The sequence below is a fragment of the Lipotes vexillifer genome, unplaced genomic scaffold (assembly GCF_000442215.2).
Source record: "Lipotes vexillifer unplaced genomic scaffold, Lipotes_vexillifer_v1.1 scaffold708, whole genome shotgun sequence".
NCBI classification, from domain to species: Eukaryota; Metazoa; Chordata; class Mammalia; order Artiodactyla; family Lipotidae; genus Lipotes; species Lipotes vexillifer.
In genome coordinates, this window is record NW_006781346.1 from 1,348,527 (window position 1) to 1,371,692 (window position 23,166).

A 23,166-nucleotide genomic window follows, 5' to 3' on the forward strand; every position below is an offset into this window, starting at 1 on the left:
AGAGTTTTACAGTATCCAGTCTTATTGAGGTCTTTAATCCATTTTCAGTTTTTTAAAAATTTTTTTATTGGAATATAGTTGCTTTACAATGTTGTGTTAGTTTCTTGCTGTACAGCAAAGGGAATCAGTCATATGTATACATATATATCCACTCTTTTAGATTTCCTTCCCATTTAGGTCACCACAGAGCACTGAGTTCCCTGTGTTATACAGTGGGTTCTCATTAGTTATCTACTTGAAGCATTTTAAAAGTCTTAGTATTGGACAGATGAATGGATAAAGAAGATGTGGTACATATACAATGGAATATTACCCAGCCATTAAAAAGAATGAAATAATGCTGTAATGCTATTTGCAGCAACATGGATGGACCTGGAGATTATCATGCTAAGTGAAGGAAGTCAGATGGAGAAAGACAAATATCATATAATATCGCTTAAAAAATGATACAGGGCTTCCCTGGTGGCACAGTGGTTGAGAGTCCGCCTGCCGAGGCAGGGGATACGGGTTTGTGCCCCAGTCTGGGAAGATCCCACATGCCACGGAGCGGCTGGGGCCCTGAGCCATGGCCGCTGAGCCTGCACATCCAGAGCCTGTGCTCTGCAACAGGAGAGGCCACAACAGTGAGAGGCCTGTGTACAGCAAAAAAAAAAAAAAAAAAGATACAAATGAACTGATTTACAAAACAAACAGACTCACAGAGAATGAACTTACGGTTATGGGGTGGGCAGGGAGGGTGATAGATTGGGAGTGACATGTACAAACTGCTATATTTAAAACAGGTTAACTACAAGGACAGGGAACTCTGCTCAATACTCTGTAATAACCTAAATGGGAAAAGAATTTGAAAAAGAATAGATACATGTATATGTATAACTGAATCACTTTGCTATACACCTGAAACTAACATAACATTGTTAATCAACTATATTCCAATATAAAATAAAAATTTTAAGGGACTTCCTGGCAGTCCAGTGGTTAAGACTCCGCACTTCCAACGCAAGGGGCGTGGGTTTGATCCCTGGTTGGGGAACAAAGATCCCACTTGCTATGCAGTGTGGCCAAAAAATTTTTTAAAAATCCAGAAAGTTCCAAAAAGCAAAACTTGAATTTGCCATGTGCTGCCCATTATTTACATAGCATTTACACTGTATTTGGTATTATAAGTACACTCTAGAGATGATTTAATGTATAGAAGAGGATGTGCATTGGTTATATGCAAATACTATGACATTTTATATAAGGGACTGTAGCATCCATAGATTTTTGGTATCCATGGTGGCCCGAGAACCAATCTCCCATGGATACCAAGGGATGACTGGACCAGAAGTAGAACTGCTGGATCATACATAGCTCTATTTTTAATTTCTTGAGGAACCTCCAAACAGTTTTTCATAGTGGCTACATCAATTTACAATCCTACCACAGTGCATGCACATGGGTCCCCTTTTCTCCACATCTTCACCAACACTTATTTCTTGTCTTTTTGATAAAAGTCAATCTAATAGGTGTGAGGTGATAGCTCATTGTGGTTTTGATGTGCTCAAATATACATGTTAACTGTGATTTATAAAACCAAATGAAACAATATAAACTAGATATTTGGACATATCACATATTGTACTCCAACCAAAAATGTATAATGTGAATCTTTAAAGAAACAGCAAACACCAATTGGAAAAATCTATGAAATAACTGGCCTATATATTTTCAAAAATATCTGTGATGAAAGGCTGAGGAACTGTTCCAGATTAAAAATGACTAAAGCGATGTGACAACTACTGTGGAGAATAGTATGGAGGTTCCTTAAAAAACTAAATACAGAAACTACCATATGATCCTGCAATCCCACTCCTGGGCACATATCCAAAGAAAACCATAATTCGAAATGATACATGCACCTCAGTGTTCATTGCAGCACTACTTACAATAGCCAGGACATGGAAGCAACCTAAACGTCCATCAACAGAAAAATGGATAAAAAAGATGTGGTACATGTATACAACGGAGTATTACTCAGACAAAAGAATAATGCCATTTGCAGCAACATGGGTGGACCTAGAGATCGTCGTACTGAGCGCAGTAAGTCAGACAAAGACAAATATGATATTGCTTAGATGTGGAATGTGGAATCTAAGAAAATGGTACAAGTGAACTTACAAAACAGAAATAGCATTACAGATGCAGAAAATAGAGTTACTGGGGGGTAAGGAGGGGGTGGAATGAATTAGGAGATTGGGATTGACATATACACACTACTACATATAAAACAGATTAACTAATAAGGACCTACTGTATAGCACAGAGAACTCTTCTCAATACTCTGTAATGCCCTATATGGGAAAAAAATATAAAAGAGTGGATATATGTGTAACTGACTCACTTTGCTCTACAGCAGAAACTAACATAACATTGTATATCAACTATATTCCAATAAAAATTTTAAAAAGATGTGACAACTAAATACAACCTTGAACTGGATACTCTGGTACTAGAGAAATTGCTATAAAGGACATTACAGAGACAGCTACTAAATATGAATTATAGATAAAAGAATTGTATAACAGTTATATTTTCTGTTCTATGATAATATAAGAAAATACTCTTATTTTTAGGAAAAACACTGAAGTATTTAGGGGGTAACGGACCCTAATGTATGCAATCTTCTCTCAAATGGTTCAGAAAGAAAAAATTTGACTATAAATGAGGCAAATACTAAACACTGGTAAATTTAGAAGGGCGTATGGTAGTTCTGTTCTTGAATTTTCTAAAGTTTAACATAATTTTAAAATAAAAATTTTAAAAAGCTATGTAATTAAACACCTAAACTTACTGTCTTCTGTGGTTCGGATCTTTCCAGTTTGACCAAAAATGACATTAGCAGCTGATAAACAGTGCCTGGCCTCCATAAAGCATTGCTGTTGAGGAAATAAACAAGAATAAAGTCTTAACAAAATCAGGTAGAAACCACTACTAAGGAGACCCTGTATAGTGACTAAACAAGAAGGTATATAAGATATATTTTAGTATTATCTGGTTAAAAAAACTACCTTAAAGATTAAAATAACAATACCCCCAAACTCTTAATAATCCAAAGTGGCTAAAAAACAACTGCTGATTGACTACTGAAGGAGAGCTAACTTTTAATCAGCATACAAGAATGGGTCTCATTCATCCTAGACTCAAAGTACCTCACAGTCCTTTTAGGTGCAGGCTAAATAGCCAAAGTTCCACGCATGATCAATTTTTAGACCATTTACATTCTGTCAGAGGACTTGATTAATCTTTCTTAGGTTTAGAGATCCCTTTTACATCCTACCATTCAAAGGCAAACAGGATAAATTTTGATAGAGGTTCCTGTCTTCTAAAATCTTTGGAATTTACAGCATAATGAGGCTTCCCACCAAGTTCTGAAGTCAGCAGATTTCCACAGATGAACTCTATGGAACTGCTTTACCAACACAGTTAAAGACTTCATAATTCAAACTGGGGCATGGTAAACTTCTCAAACACTTTGAGAACATCTTGTTACTTTAACGCTTTACATCTGTCATGTAAGTCACAGGACTACTCAGCAGAATTACCAAGTCCAACTTTTAGTTGGAAGCCACCCTCATTAAGTATGTCTACTTCATATTAGTAACACTGATTTTTGCTAAGAGGATTTTTAGTGGTTGACTATGACTTTAAAATCTCAGCATTAAATGTATCTCCCCATTATGGCAAATTCAGAAGCCATCTTGAGAACAGCTGGGCACCATGTGTAGTATTAGCCCAGCAGTATTTATAGATCAAAATGTTGGTGTTAAACCTCAAACCAAAAGATAGTTACAGTTTACATAAAGAAGTTTTAATTGTTGCTCTATAATCCCTTACTCATCATTATCACTTCAGCTTTGTCCAGAATGGCTATCTGAAAGCAACCACTGTTAGAAAACAGTGAGTGCCCTGTGCCCTCTAGGTGGCTGGTAAATGTGGGACTTCACCTGCAAGGCAGGGACTCACTAAGTAGCAAAACCTCATGGAACCAGATGAAGATGATAGTGAAATAAATGACAATTGTATTTTTAAAAAACATGGATCAAATCTCTTTTTGAAGTATAACTTAGCTAGTTATAACACAACTTATAAAACATTTTGGTAAAAAAAATAAAAGCACAGTGGGGAGGTACTCATGAAATTTACTGCATGCTCAGCATAAGCAGTGCTTAACAACTTAAAATTTTTAATTACACTTTAATATCTAGATATCTTAGTACTGTTAGAATCCATGGAGTTTTAAATGTTAATTAAAATTACAGCGAATATGTAATTTTAAAGTTGCTAAACAAAACAAAGGGCCTCTGGAAGCTATTTAAAAAAAAAAAAGGTGCCACAAGCAGAAGCACCAGGTAACACTTTTTGATGATCACAATGAAATGGATTCATGAGATTTAGATTTAACTGAATGCTCTGATATATATGCAGTAGCGTTACTTACACGCTTGATCTTAGACCAAAGTCCTAGAAGCGATGCTGCAGTCACCACAGCCCTTTCTCTCCTGCTAATAGCTTTTCTGAATGAAATTCTGTGGGACAATACTTTAAACATAGGGCGCATTTATAGAACGAGCACTAGCAAAAGAACTTAGAAAGGATAAAGGCCCAGTAAGGATACAGCAGCAGGTAAACAGAGATCTAAGAAAAAATTCTGATAAGCAAAGAATTACTAAATGTTCAGAGAGGCTTGTGAATTAGAAATACAAATAAAAGTAATTTCTATCACTAAGATACCTTATTGAGAATTAATAGAAAATCTGGCTGGGAAAGGTGGCTTTAAAGTGTTTAGCATTAAAAATTCTCTTCAGGGCTAAAAAATTTAAAAGGACAATTAAGAATATACCAACATGATTCTGAATAATTCTAAAAGCAACTAAGAAGCTCAAATTTGTCCCTGTGTAATACTCCAGAAAAAATATAACGACCTGGAACTCAGAAACTGAGCAGAGATATTCCCAACATAGAAAAAGTACTATGAAGGAGTTAATTCTAAAGAATAACTGAAATGCATCACATGCTTTTATCAAAGCCCACATTTAACAGTCAACTTCCTCAGACAAATTCTCATAGTCACTGCATAAAGATAGTTAAGCCTACAAGATAAAATCTGCAATTTAAAATAACATCTCACTAAAATAGAGATAGCTTGTCTGTATCAAAAAAGAATTGGTCTTAGGCAACGTAGGACATGATAAAATTATTTTAAGATTCAAAAGGATAACTCCAACAAAAAGCTACAAACTTTAGTACACTGGCAAACTGGGCTGCATTTTTCTATCCAGTTTACATCATAAAATACAAGCTACCTGTTTTTAAAAGGTGACATTTTCAAGGTACTTTTGGTTCTATTTTTATACACACTATTGGTAACTCTGTTAGATAACTACTTTGAGAAGCTTACCTTATTGATGTAAAATTGTGACAAGGTAGCAGCATTAATAGCCCACTCCATAGGATGGTAGGCATTGTGCTCAAGCTGGCGTTTTAGGGTACTATGGCAATAATGGGCAGCCTTCTCAAACATTTCCATATGCTGGTAGACTTGAGCCAGGTAATACAGGTTATGAGTATAAACCTTCTCAAATCTATGAAGGAAAAAACATCTGTGTAACGATTTACAATTTATAAGGAACTTTCAAATATATTTATCTTGATCCTCCCACCAACCCCTTCAGTTGGGTATGACTTGTATCTATTTGACAGATAAGGAAACTGAGCCCCAGATTTGAACAGGGTAACATATCTAGGAAGTGGCAAATGAAGGTTTTAATCCATGTCAGAATCCATATTCTATAACCTTTGAGTGCCTTGAAAGAAAGCAATGTGCTTTTTTTGAGCAATCATCTCAAATACACTATGTGGATACCTGTGAGGGCTGATTTCTAGAACTACTCACCTTTTTGATCTCTCTTGTTCAGCAAGTTTCTCTTCTTCAGGAAGAAAATGCTCCGTAGGATCAAGAGGAGGACTCCCAATCTGTAATTAAAGAAAAACAAAACTCTAAAATTTTACTGTAAACACCAAGCACCCTCCTCTGGAGGAACAGGAGAAATAAAATTTTTAAAAATTTTTAATTTTTACTTCATTTTTTATTAGTAATTTTCTTAACCATAAAATCAGAGTCAAACAAATAAAAGGAGACTTTCCTACAGGCTCACACATGACAAAATTTTAACTGCTGTTGCAGGTGAACTTCAAATACACTAAAAAAAAAAAAGTCTACCATTTTGCTTTTAGAGATGTATAATTCTTTAAGTATTTTGTCTTAATTTTGTCTGGTAAAGAAAAGCTCTTTTGAAAACCTACATAAGCATGACAAAAACCAAAAATGTATACATCCTGAGAGCAATACTGTTCTAAACTGACCACTTTAGTACACCGGCAAACTGGGCTGCATTTTTCTATCCAGTTTATGTCATAAAATACAAGCTACCTGTTTTTAAAAGATGACACTTTCAGGATGACATTTGAAAAATCAAAGTTTTTAATATTCTAATAAATATTCTCAAGGGAACAAAAGATGACATACAGATTATACCCTTTCAATACAGGGACACAAACCAGTGATTCCATTGTTTATTGCCTTGGGCAAGTCACCCCATCTCTTGTGCTTATGTTTCCTCATCTATAAAATAAGGATGGGACTTCCCTGGTGGCACAGTGGTTAAGAATCTGCCTGCCGGGACTTCGCCGGTGGTCCAGCAGTAAAGAATCCACCTTCCAACGCAGGGGACGCGGGTTCGATCCCTGATCACATAACTAAGATCCCGCATGCTGCGGGGCAACTAAGCCTGTGTGCAGCAACTAGAGAGAAGCCTGGGTGCCGCTACTAAAACCCTACACAGCCAAAAAAAAAAAGAACCTGCCTGCCAATGCAGGGGACACGGGTTCGATCCCTGGCCCGGGAAGATCCCACATGCCGCGGAGCAACTAAGCCCGTGAACCACAACTACAGAGTCTGTGCTCTAGAGCCCGTGAGCCACAACTACCTGAAACCCGCGTGCCTAGAGCCCATGCTCCGCAACAAGGGAAGCCACTGCAATGAGAAGCCCACACATCAGAACGAAGAGTAGCCCCTGCTCGCCGCAAGTTATGATGTGTATATCACATATAATCCCATCTGAGGTCTTCCAAAACAGCAGAACTACTTAACCACTGCCTCATTCTACTTCTGTGAGGACAGGCTCCTCAGCTTTAAACTGAATTCACTAAACTCCAAATAGCAGCCATGGTTTCCATTAAAAAAAAAAAAAATGTGACCTTACATTCTGGATGCAAACATTAAAAGCATCACCACTTGGGGGACTTCCCTGGTGGTCCAGTAAGACTCCGAGCTCCCAAGGCAGGGGACCCGGATTTGATCCCTGGTCGGTGAACTAGATCCCGCATGCATAGTGCAACTAAGAGTCCACATGCTGCAACTAAGAAGTCCACATGCTGCAGTGAAGATCCCACCTGCCGCAAGTAAGACCCAACACAGACAAAAAAAAAAAAAGAGAGAACCCACAACTTGGGTCCCTAGAATTCACAAAAAGTAAAAATGACTAAGCCAGGAAGCAAGGCACAACGCAAACACAATAGACAAACTATTCTTCAAAGACCTCCTTAAGAAGTTTGAGGGCTATTTTGTATGCTTAGCCCCATCTTGATGAGGGGAATTAATCAATGTATTTTTTATGTACATACTTCGCTGTTATGACCATCACACTTCATCCTGTAACACTGTCAAAATAGTCTCCTCTCTTAACTAAAATATAGCTATAATTAAGTACAAAGAGTTTTGCTATGTGTTTTATGTTTCCATAATACCAGTTTTTATTTTTGGTTTTTTTGGCTGCATTGGGTCTTTATTGCTGCGCACGGGCTTCCTCTAGTTGTGGTGAGAGGGCGCTACTCTTCGTTGCAGTGTGCAAGCTTCTCATTGCAGTGGCTTCTCGTTGCGGTGCATGGGCTCTAGGCGCACAGGCTAGAGTAGTTGTGGCACGCGGGCTCAGCAGATGTGGCTCGCGGGCTCAGCAGATGTGGCCTGCGGGTTCTAGAGCACAGGTTCAGTAGTTGTGGCGCACGGGCTTCGTTGCTCCGCAGCACGTGGGATCTTCCCAGACCAGGGATCGAACCTGTGTCCCCTGAATTGGCAGGCAGATTCTTAAGCACTGCACCACCAGGGAAGTCCCTTTATACCAGTTTTTAATGAAATATTATAGGTGTTCGGTCTCTTCACATTTTAAACTAACAATTTGATGAGTAAGAGTGTGAGCCTAAAGTCACGAAAGGCAACTAACATCTCAGTCTGGCTTTGTGGTGTTCTGATCCTCTTAGCACTTTAGGAGGAAAGTTAAAACGCCAAGGTAGAAGATCTATGACTTTTAAAATTCTGCAATTTGGGGATATATTTCTCAGAAAAAAAGTATTAAGGGCTATAAACACATATTCTAAATGTACATTCTAACCCAATCAAGAAATGGGCAGGAGACCGAAACAGATATTTCGCCAAAGAAGAAATACAAATGGCCAACAGGTACATGAAAAGATGCTCAACGTCACTAATTATTAGGGAAATGCAAATCAAAACTACAATGAGGTATCACCTCACACTGGTTAGAATGGCCATCATCAAAAAAATCTACAAACAACAAATGCTGGAGAGGGTATGGAGAAAAGGGAACCCTCCTACACTGTTGGTGAGAATGTAAATTGGTACAGCCACTATGGAGAACAGTAAGGAGATTCCTTAAAAAACTAAAAATAGAGCTACCACATTATCCAGCAATCCCATTCCTGGGCATATATCTGGAGAAAACCATAATTCAAAAGGATACATGCACCCCAGTGTCCACTGCAGCACTATTTACAACAGCCAAGACATGGAAGCAACCTAAATGTCCATCAACAGATGAATGGATAAAGAAGAGGTGGTACATATATACAATGGAATACTACTCAGCCATAAAAAAAGAATGAAAGGGCTTCCCTGGTGGCGCAGTGGTTGAGAGTCTGCCTGCAGATGCAGGGGACGCGGGTTCGTGCCCCGGTCCCGGAAGGTCCCACGTGCCGCAGAGCGGCTGGGCCCGTGAGCCATGGCCGCTGAGCCTGCGCGTCCGGAGCCTGTGCTCTGCAACGGGAGAGGCCACAACAGTGAGAGGCCCACGTACTGCACAAAAAAAAAAAAATGAAATAATGTCACTGCAGCAAGATGGATGCAACTAGAGATTATCATACTAAGTAAGTCAGAAAGAGAACGACAAATACCATATGATATCACTTACATGTGGAATCTAAAACATGGCACAAATTAACCTATCTACAAAACAGAAACAGACTCATAGACATAGAGAACAGACTTGTGGTTGCCAAGGGGGGTGGGGAGGGAGAGGGATGGACTGGGAGTTTGGGATTGGTAGATGCAAACTATTACATTTAGAATGGATAAACAACAAGGTCCTAATGTATAGCACAGGGAAATACATTCAATATCCTGTGATAAACCATAATGGAAAAGAATATAAACAAAAAAGAATGTATATATGTGTATAACTGAGTCACTCTGCTGTACAGCAGACTGGCACAACTGTAAATTAACTATACTTCAGTAAGAGAAAGGAAGGGAGGGAGGGAGGGAAAAGAAAAGAAAGAAAAAAGGAAAGGAAAGAAAAAAAAAAGAAAATAGATAACCAACAAGGACCTACTGTATAGCACAGGGAACTCTGCTCAACATTGTGTAATAACCTAAATGGGAAAAGAATTTGAAAAAGAACAGATATTTGTATAACTGGATCACTTTGCTGTACACCTGAAACTAACACAACATTGTTAATCAATGATACTCCAGTATAAAATAAAAATTAGGGACTTCCCTAGTGGTCCAGTGGTTAAGACTCTGCACTCCCAATGCAGGGGGCCTGGGTTCAGTCCCTGGTCAGGGAACTAGATCCTGCATCCTGCAACTAAAGATCCCGCATGCTGCAACTAAAGATCCCACACATGCCATAACTAAGACTCGGCACAGCCAAATAAATAAATATGTTTAAAAATATATTTTTTAAAAATAAATAAAATTTAAAAAAAAACTAGGGACTTCCCTGGTGGCGCAGTGGTTAAGAATCCGCCTGCCAAGGCAGGGGACACAGGTTCGATCCCTGGTCTGGGATGATCCCACATGCCACATGCCACGGAGCAACTAAGCCTGTGCACCACAACTACTGAGCCTGCGCTCTAGAGCCTACGAGCCACAACTACTGAGCCCACGCCCCACAACTACTGAAGCCCGCACGCCTAGAGCCCATGCTCCACGACGAGAAGCCACCGCAATGAGAAGCCCGGGCACCGCAACGAAGAATAGCCCCTGCTCACTGCAACTAAAGAAAGCCCGTACGCATCAACTAGAGAAAGACCCAACGCAACCAAAAAAAAAAAACCTAAAAGTACATTTAAAAATTTCTTGTGGGTGTAATTAACATGTTGATTTGCTCCAATCTTTCTCCTCCAGGGGAATCTTGTCATGCGTCAGGACCATATTTTATTCATATTTAATTCCCCTGCATTATGCATAGTACCTGGCACAAAGTAAAAACAATAAATGTCTAGTGAATTAAACCGACAAAGCAAATAGGAACGCTTAGTCTATGCACTCTGCTTACAGCACATTTCTTTTATCTGCCATCATTATTTTGGTACAGATATGGAGTCCTTGCTACACTACACAGTTCTTAAAGGAGCACTTCACACTTGTGTTTTAGATTAAGTCCAACTACTAAGGGAGGCAGTAGGATATAGTGGTTAAAAGTGTGCGGTGTGGAGTCAGACCACGTTAACAACAGGTTGTAATCCCAGCTTTGCCACTTACTGGTGTGTGGACTTGGGAAAGTCATGTAATCTCTTGTGCATCTGTTCCCTCATCTATAAAATAATAAAAATATCTACCTCTTAAGTTGTTGTGAGAATTAAATGAGTTAAAATTTGTAAATCACCTATAACAGTGTCTGCAAGTGCTACTATAAATGTTTGTTAAATAAAGAAAGTATCAATAAGTGGGAATACATCAAACATTTAAAAAACTTCTGCACAGCAAAGGAAACCATCAACAAAATGAAAAGGCAACCTATCAAACGGAAGAAAATATGTGCAAATCATATATCCAATAAGGGGTTAATATCCAAAATATATAAAGAACCCATTCAACTCAATAGCCAAAAAAAAAAAAAAAAAATCTGATTGAAACATGGGCAGAAGATCTGAATTTTTCCAAAGGAGACATACAGATGGCCAACACACACATGAAAGCATGCTCAACATCCCTAATCATCAGGGAAATGCAAATCAAAACCACAATGAAATATTATCTCATACCTGTTAGAATGGCTATTATTAAAAACACAAGAAACAACAAGTGTTGACAAGGATGTGGAAAAAAGAGAACCCTGCTGCACTGTTGGTTGGAATGAAAATTGGTGCCACCACTATAGAAAACAACCAAAGGTTCCTCAAAATATTAAAAATAGGGCTTCCCTAGTGGCGCAGTGGTTGAGAGTCCGCCTACCGATGCAGGGGACACGGGTTCGTGACCCAGTCCGGGAAGATTCCACATGCCTTGGAGCGGCTGGGCCTGTGAGCCATGGCCGCTGAGCCTGCGCGTCCGGAGCCTGTGCTCCGCAACGGGAGAGGCCACAACAGTGAGAGGCCCGTGTGCCGCAAAAAAAAATTAAAAATAGAACTACCATGTGATCCAGCAATTCCACTTCTGTTTATTTATCCAAGGGAAACAAAAACACTAACTTGAAAAGTTATCTGCACCCCATGTTCACTGCAACATTTACAATAGCCAAACATGGAAACAACTTAGTGTCTATCAATGGATGAATGGATAAAGAAAATGTGTATACACACACACACAATGGAGTATCATTCAGCCATTAAAAAAAAGAAGGAAATCTTGCCACTTGCAACATGGATAGACCTTGAGGACGTTACGCAAAGTGAAGTAAGTCAGACAAGGAAAGACAAATACTACCAGTGATCTCACGTGTGGGATCTTCAACCAACCAACCTCACAGATACATAGAACAGATTAGATTTGTAGTTGCTAGAAGCAAAAGGTTGGGGGGTGGTCAGAAAGGGCAAATGAAGGCAGTCAAAGGATACAAACTTCCAGTTATAAAATAAATAAGGCCTGGGGATATAATGTATAGCATGGTGACTATAGTTAATAATTCTGTATGATCCAGCAATTCACTCCTGGGCATATATCCAGAGAAAACCATAACTGGAAAAGATACATGCACCCCAGTGTTCACTGCAGCACTATTTACAATAGCCAGGACATGGAACCAACCTAAATGTCCACCGACAGATGAATGGATAAAGATGTGGTACATATATACAATGGAATATTAGTCATAAAAAGGAGCGAAATAATGCCATTTGCATCAACATCGATGGACCTAGAGATTGTCATACTGAGTGAAGTAAGTGTCAGACAGAGAAAGACAAATATTATATGATATTGTTTATACGTGGAATCTAAGAAAAGGGTACAAGGACTTCTCTGGTGGTCCAGTGGTTAAGACTCTACCGTTTCCACTGAAGTGGGCACGGGTTCAATCCCTGGTCAAGGAACTAAGATCCTGCACACCGTGGGGCACGGCCAAAAAAAAAAAGGTACAAATGTACTTATCTACAAAACAGAAATAGAGTTGCAGGTGTAGAAAACAAACTTATGGTTACCAGGGGGTAAGTGGAGGGAAGGGATAAATTGGAAGATTGGGATTGACATATACACACTACTATATATAAAATAGATAATGAATAAGGACCTACTGTACAGCACAGGGAACTCTACTCAATACTCTGCAATGGCCCTTATGGGAAAACAATGATATATGCTTATGTATAACTGATTCACTTTGCTGTACACCTGAAACTAACACAGCATTGTAAATCAACTATACTCCAATAAAAATTTTTTTTAATTCTGTATTGTATATCTGAAAGTTGCTAAGAGAGTGGCTTTTAAAAGTTCTCACAAGAAAAAATTGTAAATATGTGTGGTGATGAATATTAATAAGACTGTGGTGATCATTTCATAATATATACATATTTTGAATCATGTTGTACACCTTAAACTAATACAATGCCATATGCCAATTATAACTCAATTTTAAAAGATTTAACATAAAAGAGCAAACAAATTAGCAAGAAAACACAAACGAGTAAATAAATGTAAAAAAACATGAACACTTTCAAAAGAGAAAATACAAACAGAAAATATTTTAAAATTAATCTCTTTAATCAAAGAAATTTGAGTTAAAATGAGACCATTTTGCCTATATTAGCAAAGATTTTTTTTTTTAAAGCTATATAAGGAAAAATTGTGAAGGAGATGAGAATTCTCATACACCAGTGGAGTAAGGATACATTAGTAGTCTTTTTGGAAAGCAGTTTTATAATGTGTGCCAAATGCTTTTAAATGGTCATCTTCCAAATACTGTATGGTATCACTTTTACGTAGAATCTTAAAAAAGAAAAAAAGGTGAACTAGAAACAGTAGAACGGTGGTTGCCAGGGGCTGAGGTGATGGGGGAAATGGGGAAATGTTTGGCAAAGGGTACAAACTTCCAGTTATAATATTAATAAGTTCTGGGGATCTAATTGTACACCATGTTAACTATAGTTAATACTTCTGTATTGTAGGGACTTCACTGGTGGTCCAGTGGTAAAGAATCTGCCTTCCAATGCAGAGGACACGGGTCTGATCCCTGGTCAGAGAACTAAGATCCCACATGCCACAGGACAACTAAGCCCACACGCCACAACTACTGAGCTCGTGCACCTCAACTAGGGAGCCTGCATGCCACAACTACAGAGCTCACGCGCCCTGGAGCCCGCATGCCACAACTAGAGAAGAGAAAACCCACAAGCCACAACTAGAGAGAAGCCTGCGCACCGCAATGAAAAATCCTGCAGGCCTCAACAAAGATCCCGTGTGCCGCAACTAAGATCCGATGCAGCCAAAAATAAATAAATAATAAATGTTAAAAAAAAATACTGTACTGTATACTCAAAAGTTGCAAAGATAGTAAATCTTAAATATTCTCATCACAAAAACAAAAAAAAAGGTAATTATGTGAGGTGATGGAGGTGTTAACTAACCCTGTTATGGTAATCATTTGCAATGTATCTGTGAATCAAATCATCACACTGTACATCTTAAATGTACACAGTAGTATATACATCAAGTATATCTCAAATCTGAAAATAAATGAATGAATGAATGTTTAAAATCCCTCTGGCTTATAAGATTGTGTCTCTTTACCACCCCCCCACCCAAAACCTACTAATAAATAACTCTTCACAACTACAGAATACATTTTCTTTTTTATTATTCTATATTTGAGCAATTTTATGGAGAAAAAGAATCCCTTTAATACACTAACTATTTAACTATAATATTACCTTGGAAGGTAGCATGGTAGAGTAGAAAAAAACCAAAGTTTGGGGTCAAACGAACCACATTTAAATTCTGATTGTGTCACACAGTATATGCTAACCTCACTGAATCACAAACTCCTTACCTATAAATGAGAATAACAGTACTTCTTTCATAGTATTGTTGTGAGAATAAAATGTAGCCTGCTTAAGCACTCAATAAATACTAGTTTTTATTAGTTATATCTTCTAAAACTAAAATGTTAGTTTTATGAAATTAAAATGTTAGTTTTATATCATCTACTTCATCTTTGCAGGGCCTTACCAGGAAAAATGTTAATATAGTTGTAATCAAGGTGTACATATTATACACCTTTTCCATGTATTGATGATCTAAATATTTATCATTTTAATGGTTATATCACATCCCTTGTTAAGAGTATCGTAATTTATTTAACCATTCTGCAATTATTGGATAGCGTATTTTTAGTGACTCTGCATTAACTACTTTATTATCTGATCCCCGTAACACTTCTGTATTGTTGAGACAGGAGGGGTATCCCCATCTTACAAATGAGGAATAGGTGGCACAGAAAGTTTGAATTCTCCCAAGTCAGTTCGTTACAACCAAAGTCAAACTGGTAATCCCAGGTTTCCTATCTTCAAATTCAGTGATTCTCCACTCTGTTTAGATCTCTCCTTTATCTAGAACTACATTTTGTATCTATAGATTTTTTAAAATGACATTCTAACTTCTGCCACCATTAGGTCAATAATTTATGAAATATTAAAAATATTTTTATTCAGAATTATTAATTATTGACTGATACCAAACAAGCAGAAAACCATATAAGCAATTAAACTTCTCCAACTAAACACTATCTTACATATTTTTAAACTGAAACCCTCCATTAAATTCATTCAAGCATTCACACAGTAGTAACACTGTTCTTTTTTTGGTTGATCTGGATGAACAAGGCAGAATATCATTCGTTATCAAGAAATAGATACTGTTCTAGATGCTGCAGTGAATATAATAGTAAAAATATCCTTGTCGTCCTGGAGCTTATATTTCCAGTACTGAAGATGGGTGATAAATAAATCATTAAAATGAGTATGTTAGTGATAAGTGCAAAGCAAAAACAGCAGGAAAGGGGGATAGGATAGGAAGTGCTGGGGAGGGGTGGTCTACAATGTCAGATGAGTGGCCAACGAGTCCTCACTAGATGGGAGATGTCTTGAGTCAAGATCTGAAATAAATGGGGCTTCCCTGGTGGCGCAGTGGTTAAGAATCCGCCTGCCAATGCAGGGGACATGGGTTCGAGCCCTGGTCCGGGAAGATCCCACATGCCGCGGAGCAACTAAGCCCGTGCGCCTGCGCTCTAGAGCCTGCGAGCACATCTACTGAAGCCCACACGCGCAGCAATGAAGACCCAACGCAGCCAAGAATAAATAAATAAAATAAATAAATTTATTAAAAAAAAATCTGAAAGAAATGAGGGAGTGACCCAGGTAGATATCTAGGGGAAGAGTGGCATTAGCAGAGGGAACAGAGAAGGGCAAAGGCCCTGAGTTGGGAGCTTGTCTGCTCTGTTTTAGAACAACAAGATGGCCAGTATAGCTAGAACAGAACGAAACAGGGGAGAATAGTAGATGAAATTAGAGAAGTAATGGTAGCCAGATCAGAAAATGAACTTGCCGAACTTGCCAGTCTTCAAGGGTCTTTGGAGTCTACTGAGTAAGATGGGAAAACCACTGAAAATTTTGAGGAAAGGAGTGATGTGGTCTGATTTACCTTTGAACTGAAGCGAGTATGACAGCAGGAAGACCAACTAGGAGACTACAGCAAGAGATGATGGTGACAGCAGTGGTCTGATTCTAGACAGAATTTAAAAGTAAAGCCAACAGAATTTGCTAACATATTAGATAGTGTGAGGAGAAGAGGCATCTCCAAGGTTTTAGGCCTCAACAACTGAAGAAAGAAGCTGGTGTTTATAGCAAGCAAGGTAGGGAGGGGAAGGTTATCAGAAACTCAATGTTAGTAGTTTTAGAGATACCTACCCCATAAAAAGTACAAGTGCCAAATCAGCAGTTGGACAGACAAGTCTGGAATTAGGTACAGACTGGGGATATAATTTGGGAGTCATCAGCAAAGAGATAGTATTTAGAACAAGGGAATGAATGAGGATGGAAAGAGGAGACATCTAAACACTGAACTCTGGGTACCCCACTGTCAGAGGTTGGGGATATAAGGAGGATGCAACAAGGACTGAAAAGAAGGAAAAACAGACAAGCAGAAGCTAAATTTAAAAAGTATGTCAAGGAAGAGAGACTAATCAACTGAGCCAGAGGCTAGACTGATCAACTATGCCAAATGCTACTGATAGGTCAAATAAGATGAGGACTAAGAATTTACCACTAAATTTCGCAAAATATAAATTGCTGGTGAACTTGATAAGACATTGATTCTTAAACCTGGGCTTGAAAAACCTCAAAATATCTGGTTATTTAAAGAAGTGCTTGGGACTTCCCTGGTGGCGCAGTGGTTAAGAATCCGCCTGCCAATGCCGGAGACACAGGTTCTAGCCCTGGTCTGGGAAGATCCCACATGCCGCGGAGCAACTAAGCCCGTGCGCCACAACTACTGAGCCTGCGCTCTAGAGCCCGTGAGCCACAACTACTGAAGCCTGTGTGCCACAACCACTGAAGCCTGCGTGCTTAGAGCCCGTGCTCCGCAACAAGAGAAGCCACTGCAATGAGAAGCCTGCGCGCTGCAACAAAGAGTAGCTGCCGCTCGTTGCAACTAGAGAAAGCCCACATGCAGCAACGAAGACCCAAAGCGCCAAAAATAAATATAAAAAAAAAAAATTATTAAAAAAAAAGAAAGAAAGAAGTGCTACACAGAGCCTCAAAACAAAATTAACTAAATCCATTTTAATTTTAGAAGACTGCCAAGTTTTTTTTTCATAGACTTCATTTTTTAGAGCAGTGTTAGGTTCACAGCAGAGCTGAGTGGAAGGTACAGAGATTTCCTATCTACTTCCTTGCCCCCAAACATGTATAGCCTCCTCCAGATTGCCAAGTGGTAGGTAAAATTTACTAAGGAAATGAACAGTAACACAGTGGTGTTACAAAGTTCACCTTTGTAGGACCGTGACCCTCTAAAGTAAAAGTTTTCAATCTAGGCTCTCCAGAGCCCTAGAAGTTCTACAGCATCTCTTTTGTACTATCACAATGGGGAGGGAAGAAGGTATCTGTAGTGGATTGGGCTCAGGGTTCTTCTGACCTGTTTAACCAGAGTACCTCAATCAGTTTTTGCATACTGTATTTCAGAAGGGTTTTACAGTTAAAAAAAAAAAAGTTATTAAAAATCACTGCCCTGAAGCAGTGGTTCTCAAAGTGCAGTACTCAAACTACCAGCAGCACCTGGCACCTTGTTAAAAATGCAAATTCTCAAGTCCCAACCCAGACCTACTGAATCAGAGTCTGGGGATGAGCATTGTGTGTTAACAAGTCCTCCAGGTGATTCTGATGCATGCTGAAATTTGAGAACCAGTGCCTCCAATATTTCAGATATTTTGCTTAGGTAGTTGTTTGCCTTCCTTTAAGCACTGCTATCCTCAGTGGAAATCAAAACAGAAATTTTAGATTATAGATGAAAACATGCAAATATCAGTATTTTAGGATATTAGAGTAATATTTCTTACACAATTATATTTGGATTAAGGCTGCCATTAGACCTTATCCAAGGGTTATTTTTAAGAACCCTGAAGCTTTTAATATAAAATAATTTCAGCTATTAGATGACCACCTAGACAGCTCTATAGAGAGATCCCAAAGTATACTGAAAAGTCATATTCTAATATTATGAGTGAGGAATTCTTGACTACTTTCAATCAAAGATTAAAATTTAGGGACTTCCCTTGTGGTCCAGCGGTTAAGACTATAGGCTCCCAATGCAGGGGGCCCAGGTTCGATCCCTGGTCAGGGAACTAGATCCCACACGCCACAACTAGAAGTTCCCGCACAATGCAACGAAGATCCCACGTGCCACAACTAAGACCCAGTGCAGCCAAACAAATAAATAAATAAATATTTTTTAAAAAAAGATTAAAATTTATCTAACATGCAACATACCTCTTTCATATACTGATTATATAGAGCTTCTGATGATTCTAGATAAGCTTGTGCAGTTTCAATTTCTTCTCTTTCAGACCACAAGATACCCAGGTTATTCTGGAAAATAAAGAGAAATAATGACAATATAAATCTTCCAATGAAGTAGTTTTCATAGTTTCAAAGTCAATACTTACCTATCAGATAGTAGCAATACCACAGTCTGATTAACCATGAATTAATTATTCATAATACTACTGTCCTTATGTCGTGGGAGGCAGCCACTAAGATGGATTCCCTGGTGATTCCTGCCTCCTGGTGCTCATGCGCTGTATAATCTCTTCCCCTTAAGTCTGGGCTGGATTCAGTGACTTGCTTCTAACAAACAGAATATGGCGAAAGTGATAGAAGGTCTCTTCCAACATCAGGTTACAAAACACTATGGTTCCATTTTGGGTGCTCCCTCTTGCTTGTACTCTCTGAGAGAAGCCAAATGCCATATTCTGAGCCACCCTATGGATAGACTCACGTGGTCAGGGAGGTCAACAGTCAGCAAGGAATCGAGGCCCCTCAGACCAACCTGTAAGAAACCGAATCCTGCCAACAACCACGTGAGTGAGCTTGGAAGCAGGTTCTCCCCAAGCTGAGCCTTCAAGTGCAGCCCCAAGCAGGCCAACAATCTGATGAGAGACCTGGAGCCAGAAGCAACTAGCTAAGCCACGCCTGGATTCCTGTTATAATAAAAGTTTGTTGTTTCAACAACAATGTTACACTTTAAAACAATGTTTTAAAACAATGTTAGGGGTACAATGTTTAGGGGTACAATGTTACACTTTAGGGGTACAATGTTACACTTTAAAAACTAAGCCAGTTTTTCCCCTGCCACAGGACTCTTTTTTATCAGACTCTGTATAGGGAAAATCAGGCCTGTTTACATGGTCAGAATTCAAGACTAGCTCCCCTTTAGACAATAGGGTTAAGTCTGCCTCCCAACCCTTGGGACAGGCTTTCAGGCACAGGGATACCTCTGAGGCTGGGCTTCCACCATCTTTTGCTTACCTCCCTAGGGAAGGGAACTGAATAAGGAAACAAAGTTTTTAAAGCAAATTTTTAACCTGGGTCCAAGGACCCACAAGTTACCCATGAAGAGAATTCAGAGTCTATGAATGTAGATGGAGAACTATTACAAACTTATTTTCACTATGTCCTACGAAACAGTATTACAGTACCTGGGATTTCTGTGGCCTATAGAAGTGAAAAAAATCTTCATATTACAGCTTGCAGATATCTCAAAATACCATTTATATTCATTAGTACTTTAAAATTATGGAAGTTATTAGACACAGATGTTATTTAATGTGTTAATAAGGAAGCTCATGTATCACTATATCATACATTTGTTTTAAAAATATTTTGGTAACTCCTATGTTATTGGTTTCTTTTATAACCCCTACACTTTATTTTATACATTTAAAATCATTATTCCGTTTCATGAAATACAGGCTTCAGTAGATTGCAAAAGGGGTACATGACACAAAAAAACATGTTTAGAAACCCTACAGTTTAAAGATGACATGATCACTGCCTTGGAACACAGATCTCTGGTCTCATGGCTTCACGTAATATACCTATTCTATAATTTTTTTTAAGTGACCTGATCAGTTCTCAGTGTCTAGGACTGCAGGTAGGTCATAGTGATAAATTACTGAGATTGGGCAGTTCTCTCCTCTATATTACTTATGCAATCCTTTGCGGTACCCTGGGGAAGCTTAAAGGGCTCTGGCCCACTACTAATTTAACGATTATTCTGCCCACCTAGCCTCAGAGAATATAATCTCCCTTAATATTCATTTCTTGAACTTGGAAATGAATCCACAAGTCACCTTTTCTCACTCCCTAGGTCAGCTTATTTTTCCTCTGACAACAGTCCTTGAGATACTCCATTTGGCCATGACACCAGCACAACCCCAGCAGACTGTACCTAGCCTAGACAGATTAGCGACACACCCACTACCAGGAACTGGTTAGCCACATGTACTCTATTTTGACAGGATGGTGATGCATTTAGGCTGCTAGATCCAGGGTAGGCTGTGCCACAGAAAGCAACAACTCTGGTGTGTGATAAATCTTAAATCAAGTAGAGACCCTAGAGTGAGTCTAGAAACGACTAAAGGTTTTTTTTAACCATAACCTATTGAGGTCCTGAAGTTAAGGACCATGCAAGGGATCTAGAACTGATTTGATTTTTCAAAATTAATAGTGTTAATGTTTTTTGCAGTGTTTACTCCACATAGGTGACTGCTTTTGACATTCTACATGAATTATTTTTACAATATAAATCCCATAATACATCAGAAAGTACTGCATCATTCACAAAGCAACATCATGTTCTTGCCTTTGGGATAACAGAATAGGTAAGGAAAAAAAAAATAAAACAAAAACAGCTAAAAAAGTACTACTGGTGAATTCTACCAAAAATGTAAGGAAAAAATAATACCAACTCTACACAAATTCATCAAGAAAAGCAAAGAGGAAAGAACACTTCCCATCTCATACTAAACCAAAGACACAAGAAAACTACAGACTGATATCCTTCATGAACAAAGATACAAAAAATATTAACAAAATTTTAGCAAATCCAGTCCAACAATATATAAAAGGGTAATATTTTACTCGTTTGGCTTGGCAAAAACTCCAAGTGGAGTTTATCACAGGAAAGAAAGGTTGGTTTAACACTGGAAAATCAATCAATGTAATTCACCATGTTAACAGACTAAAAAAGGAAGAAAAAAAATCATCTCAGATGCAGCAATGAAATAATGATGCAGAGTGAAAGAAGTCAGACCAAAAGAAGAGTATACACCATATGATTCCATTATGAAATTCTAGAAAATGTGGTGGAGGAGGGCAAGGAGAAGGGACAGAGAATAAAGGAGTAAGAGAGGAATTACAAAGGGACACAAGGAAACTTTTAGTGGTGATGGATATGTTCATTACCTTGATTGCAGTAACTGTTTCATGAGAATATAAAGATGTCAAAGTTCATCAAATTGTATACTTTAGATATGTGCAGTCTACTGTACATCAACTGTACCTCAATAAGGCTATAGACACACAAAATCCATCCTCCTTATACATATATATCCTGGCAGTGGGGAGAATAATCTACTAATTTGTCAAGTTAAATTTCACTCAGGAAATGCAAGTGTATATTGCTGATAGCACAAATTAGAAGGAAAACCAGATAAAAACCATTCCTAAGGCCCCCTTCTTCTGGGAAAGGTAGATGGGGACAGTCTCCCTTGATAATCTAATGTGGGTCCAGGTCCTGTATATCTATAGTTTCCCAGGAAGGAGACACCAGATTGAGACAAAAGAGTCAGAATATCACAAATTCCCATGGACTGATACTTTCAAACTTTTTCCTACACATACATACACACACACAGGTAGTCTTTTGCCAAAATGGAATCACTCTATGTAATTCCAAACATGCCTTTTAGTCTTCCCTCTCCTCGTAGTATTGATAGTTTTGGTTAACAAGTATAAATCATTATTTCTAATGGCTGCATACTGTTCTTCTGTATGGATGTACCAGTATTTATTTAAGTATAGATCTCACTAATGTTTATTTTATTCTTTTTTTGAAACTAACAATGCTGTGACAAACATCCATATTAACCTACCTTTGCATACCTGTCTCAATATTATTTTAGAATATCGATGTGGAATTTTTAAGTCTTTTTTTTTTTTTACTACTTATTTTATTTATTTATTTTTGGCTGCATTGGGTCTTCGTTGCTGTGCATGGGCTTTCTCTAGTTGCGGCGAGCAGCGGCTACTCTTTGTTGCGGTGAGTGGGCTTCTCATTGTGGTGGCTTCTCTCGTTGCGGAGCACGGGCTCTAGGAGCATGGGCTTCAGTAGCTGCGGCTCGTGGGCTCAGTAGTTGTGGCTCACGGGCTCTAGAGCGCAGGCTCAGTAGTTGTGGTGCACAGGCTTAGCTGCTCCGTGGCATGTGGGATCTTCCTGAACCAGGGCTCAAACCCGTGTCCCCTGCATTGACAGGCGGATTCTTAATCACTGAGACACCAGGGAAGCCCTAAGTCAAAGTCTTGACTCAAGAGTTTTGATACCTACTGATCTCCAGAAAGTTCTATGAATTTATATTTCCACTAGCGATAATGCTAATGGACAGTATCCATCTCTTCACTGTTTCTCCAACAATAAACGTAACCAATATCTTTAATAATCTCTGCCAATGTCATACAATTTTTCTATCTCATTCTTTCAGTTTGCTTTATTAGTAATGAGGTCAAATCTCTCATCACATATAGCAAATATTAAACGTAATAAAATGCTATAGAGTGGTAATGCCATTGGAATAAACAGATCAACTGAACAGTAGAGTTCAGGAACAGACTAGCATAAGCCCAATCTAATTAAAATACTACTGCTCTACCTCCCAGGCTAGTTCCAGTGCATTACTTTTCTTTTCATATTTTTATATTCACTTTTCTTTATTCTTTCAGATAAACATATTCATTTTGCCCAGTTCTAAGAAAAAAGAAAGCCTATTGTGATTTCAGCAG

General features: G+C 38.5%; 1 protein-coding gene across 1 annotated transcript in view; it reads right to left on the minus strand.

The window, feature by feature from the left end:
* KIFBP (kinesin family binding protein) overlaps positions 1-23,166 on the minus strand; it is a 38,218-nt gene that overhangs the window by 12,269 nt on the left and 2,783 nt on the right. The window contains exons 2-5 of the mRNA XM_007454576.1: positions 18,598-18,696; positions 5,936-6,015; positions 5,441-5,624; positions 2,834-2,918 (exon numbers count right to left, since the gene is read on the minus strand). Of these exons, the coding sequence (XP_007454638.1) occupies positions 2,834-2,918; positions 5,441-5,624; positions 5,936-6,015; positions 18,598-18,696 (448 nt within the window). The remainder of the gene's footprint in view (positions 1-2,833; positions 2,919-5,440; positions 5,625-5,935; positions 6,016-18,597; positions 18,697-23,166) is intronic.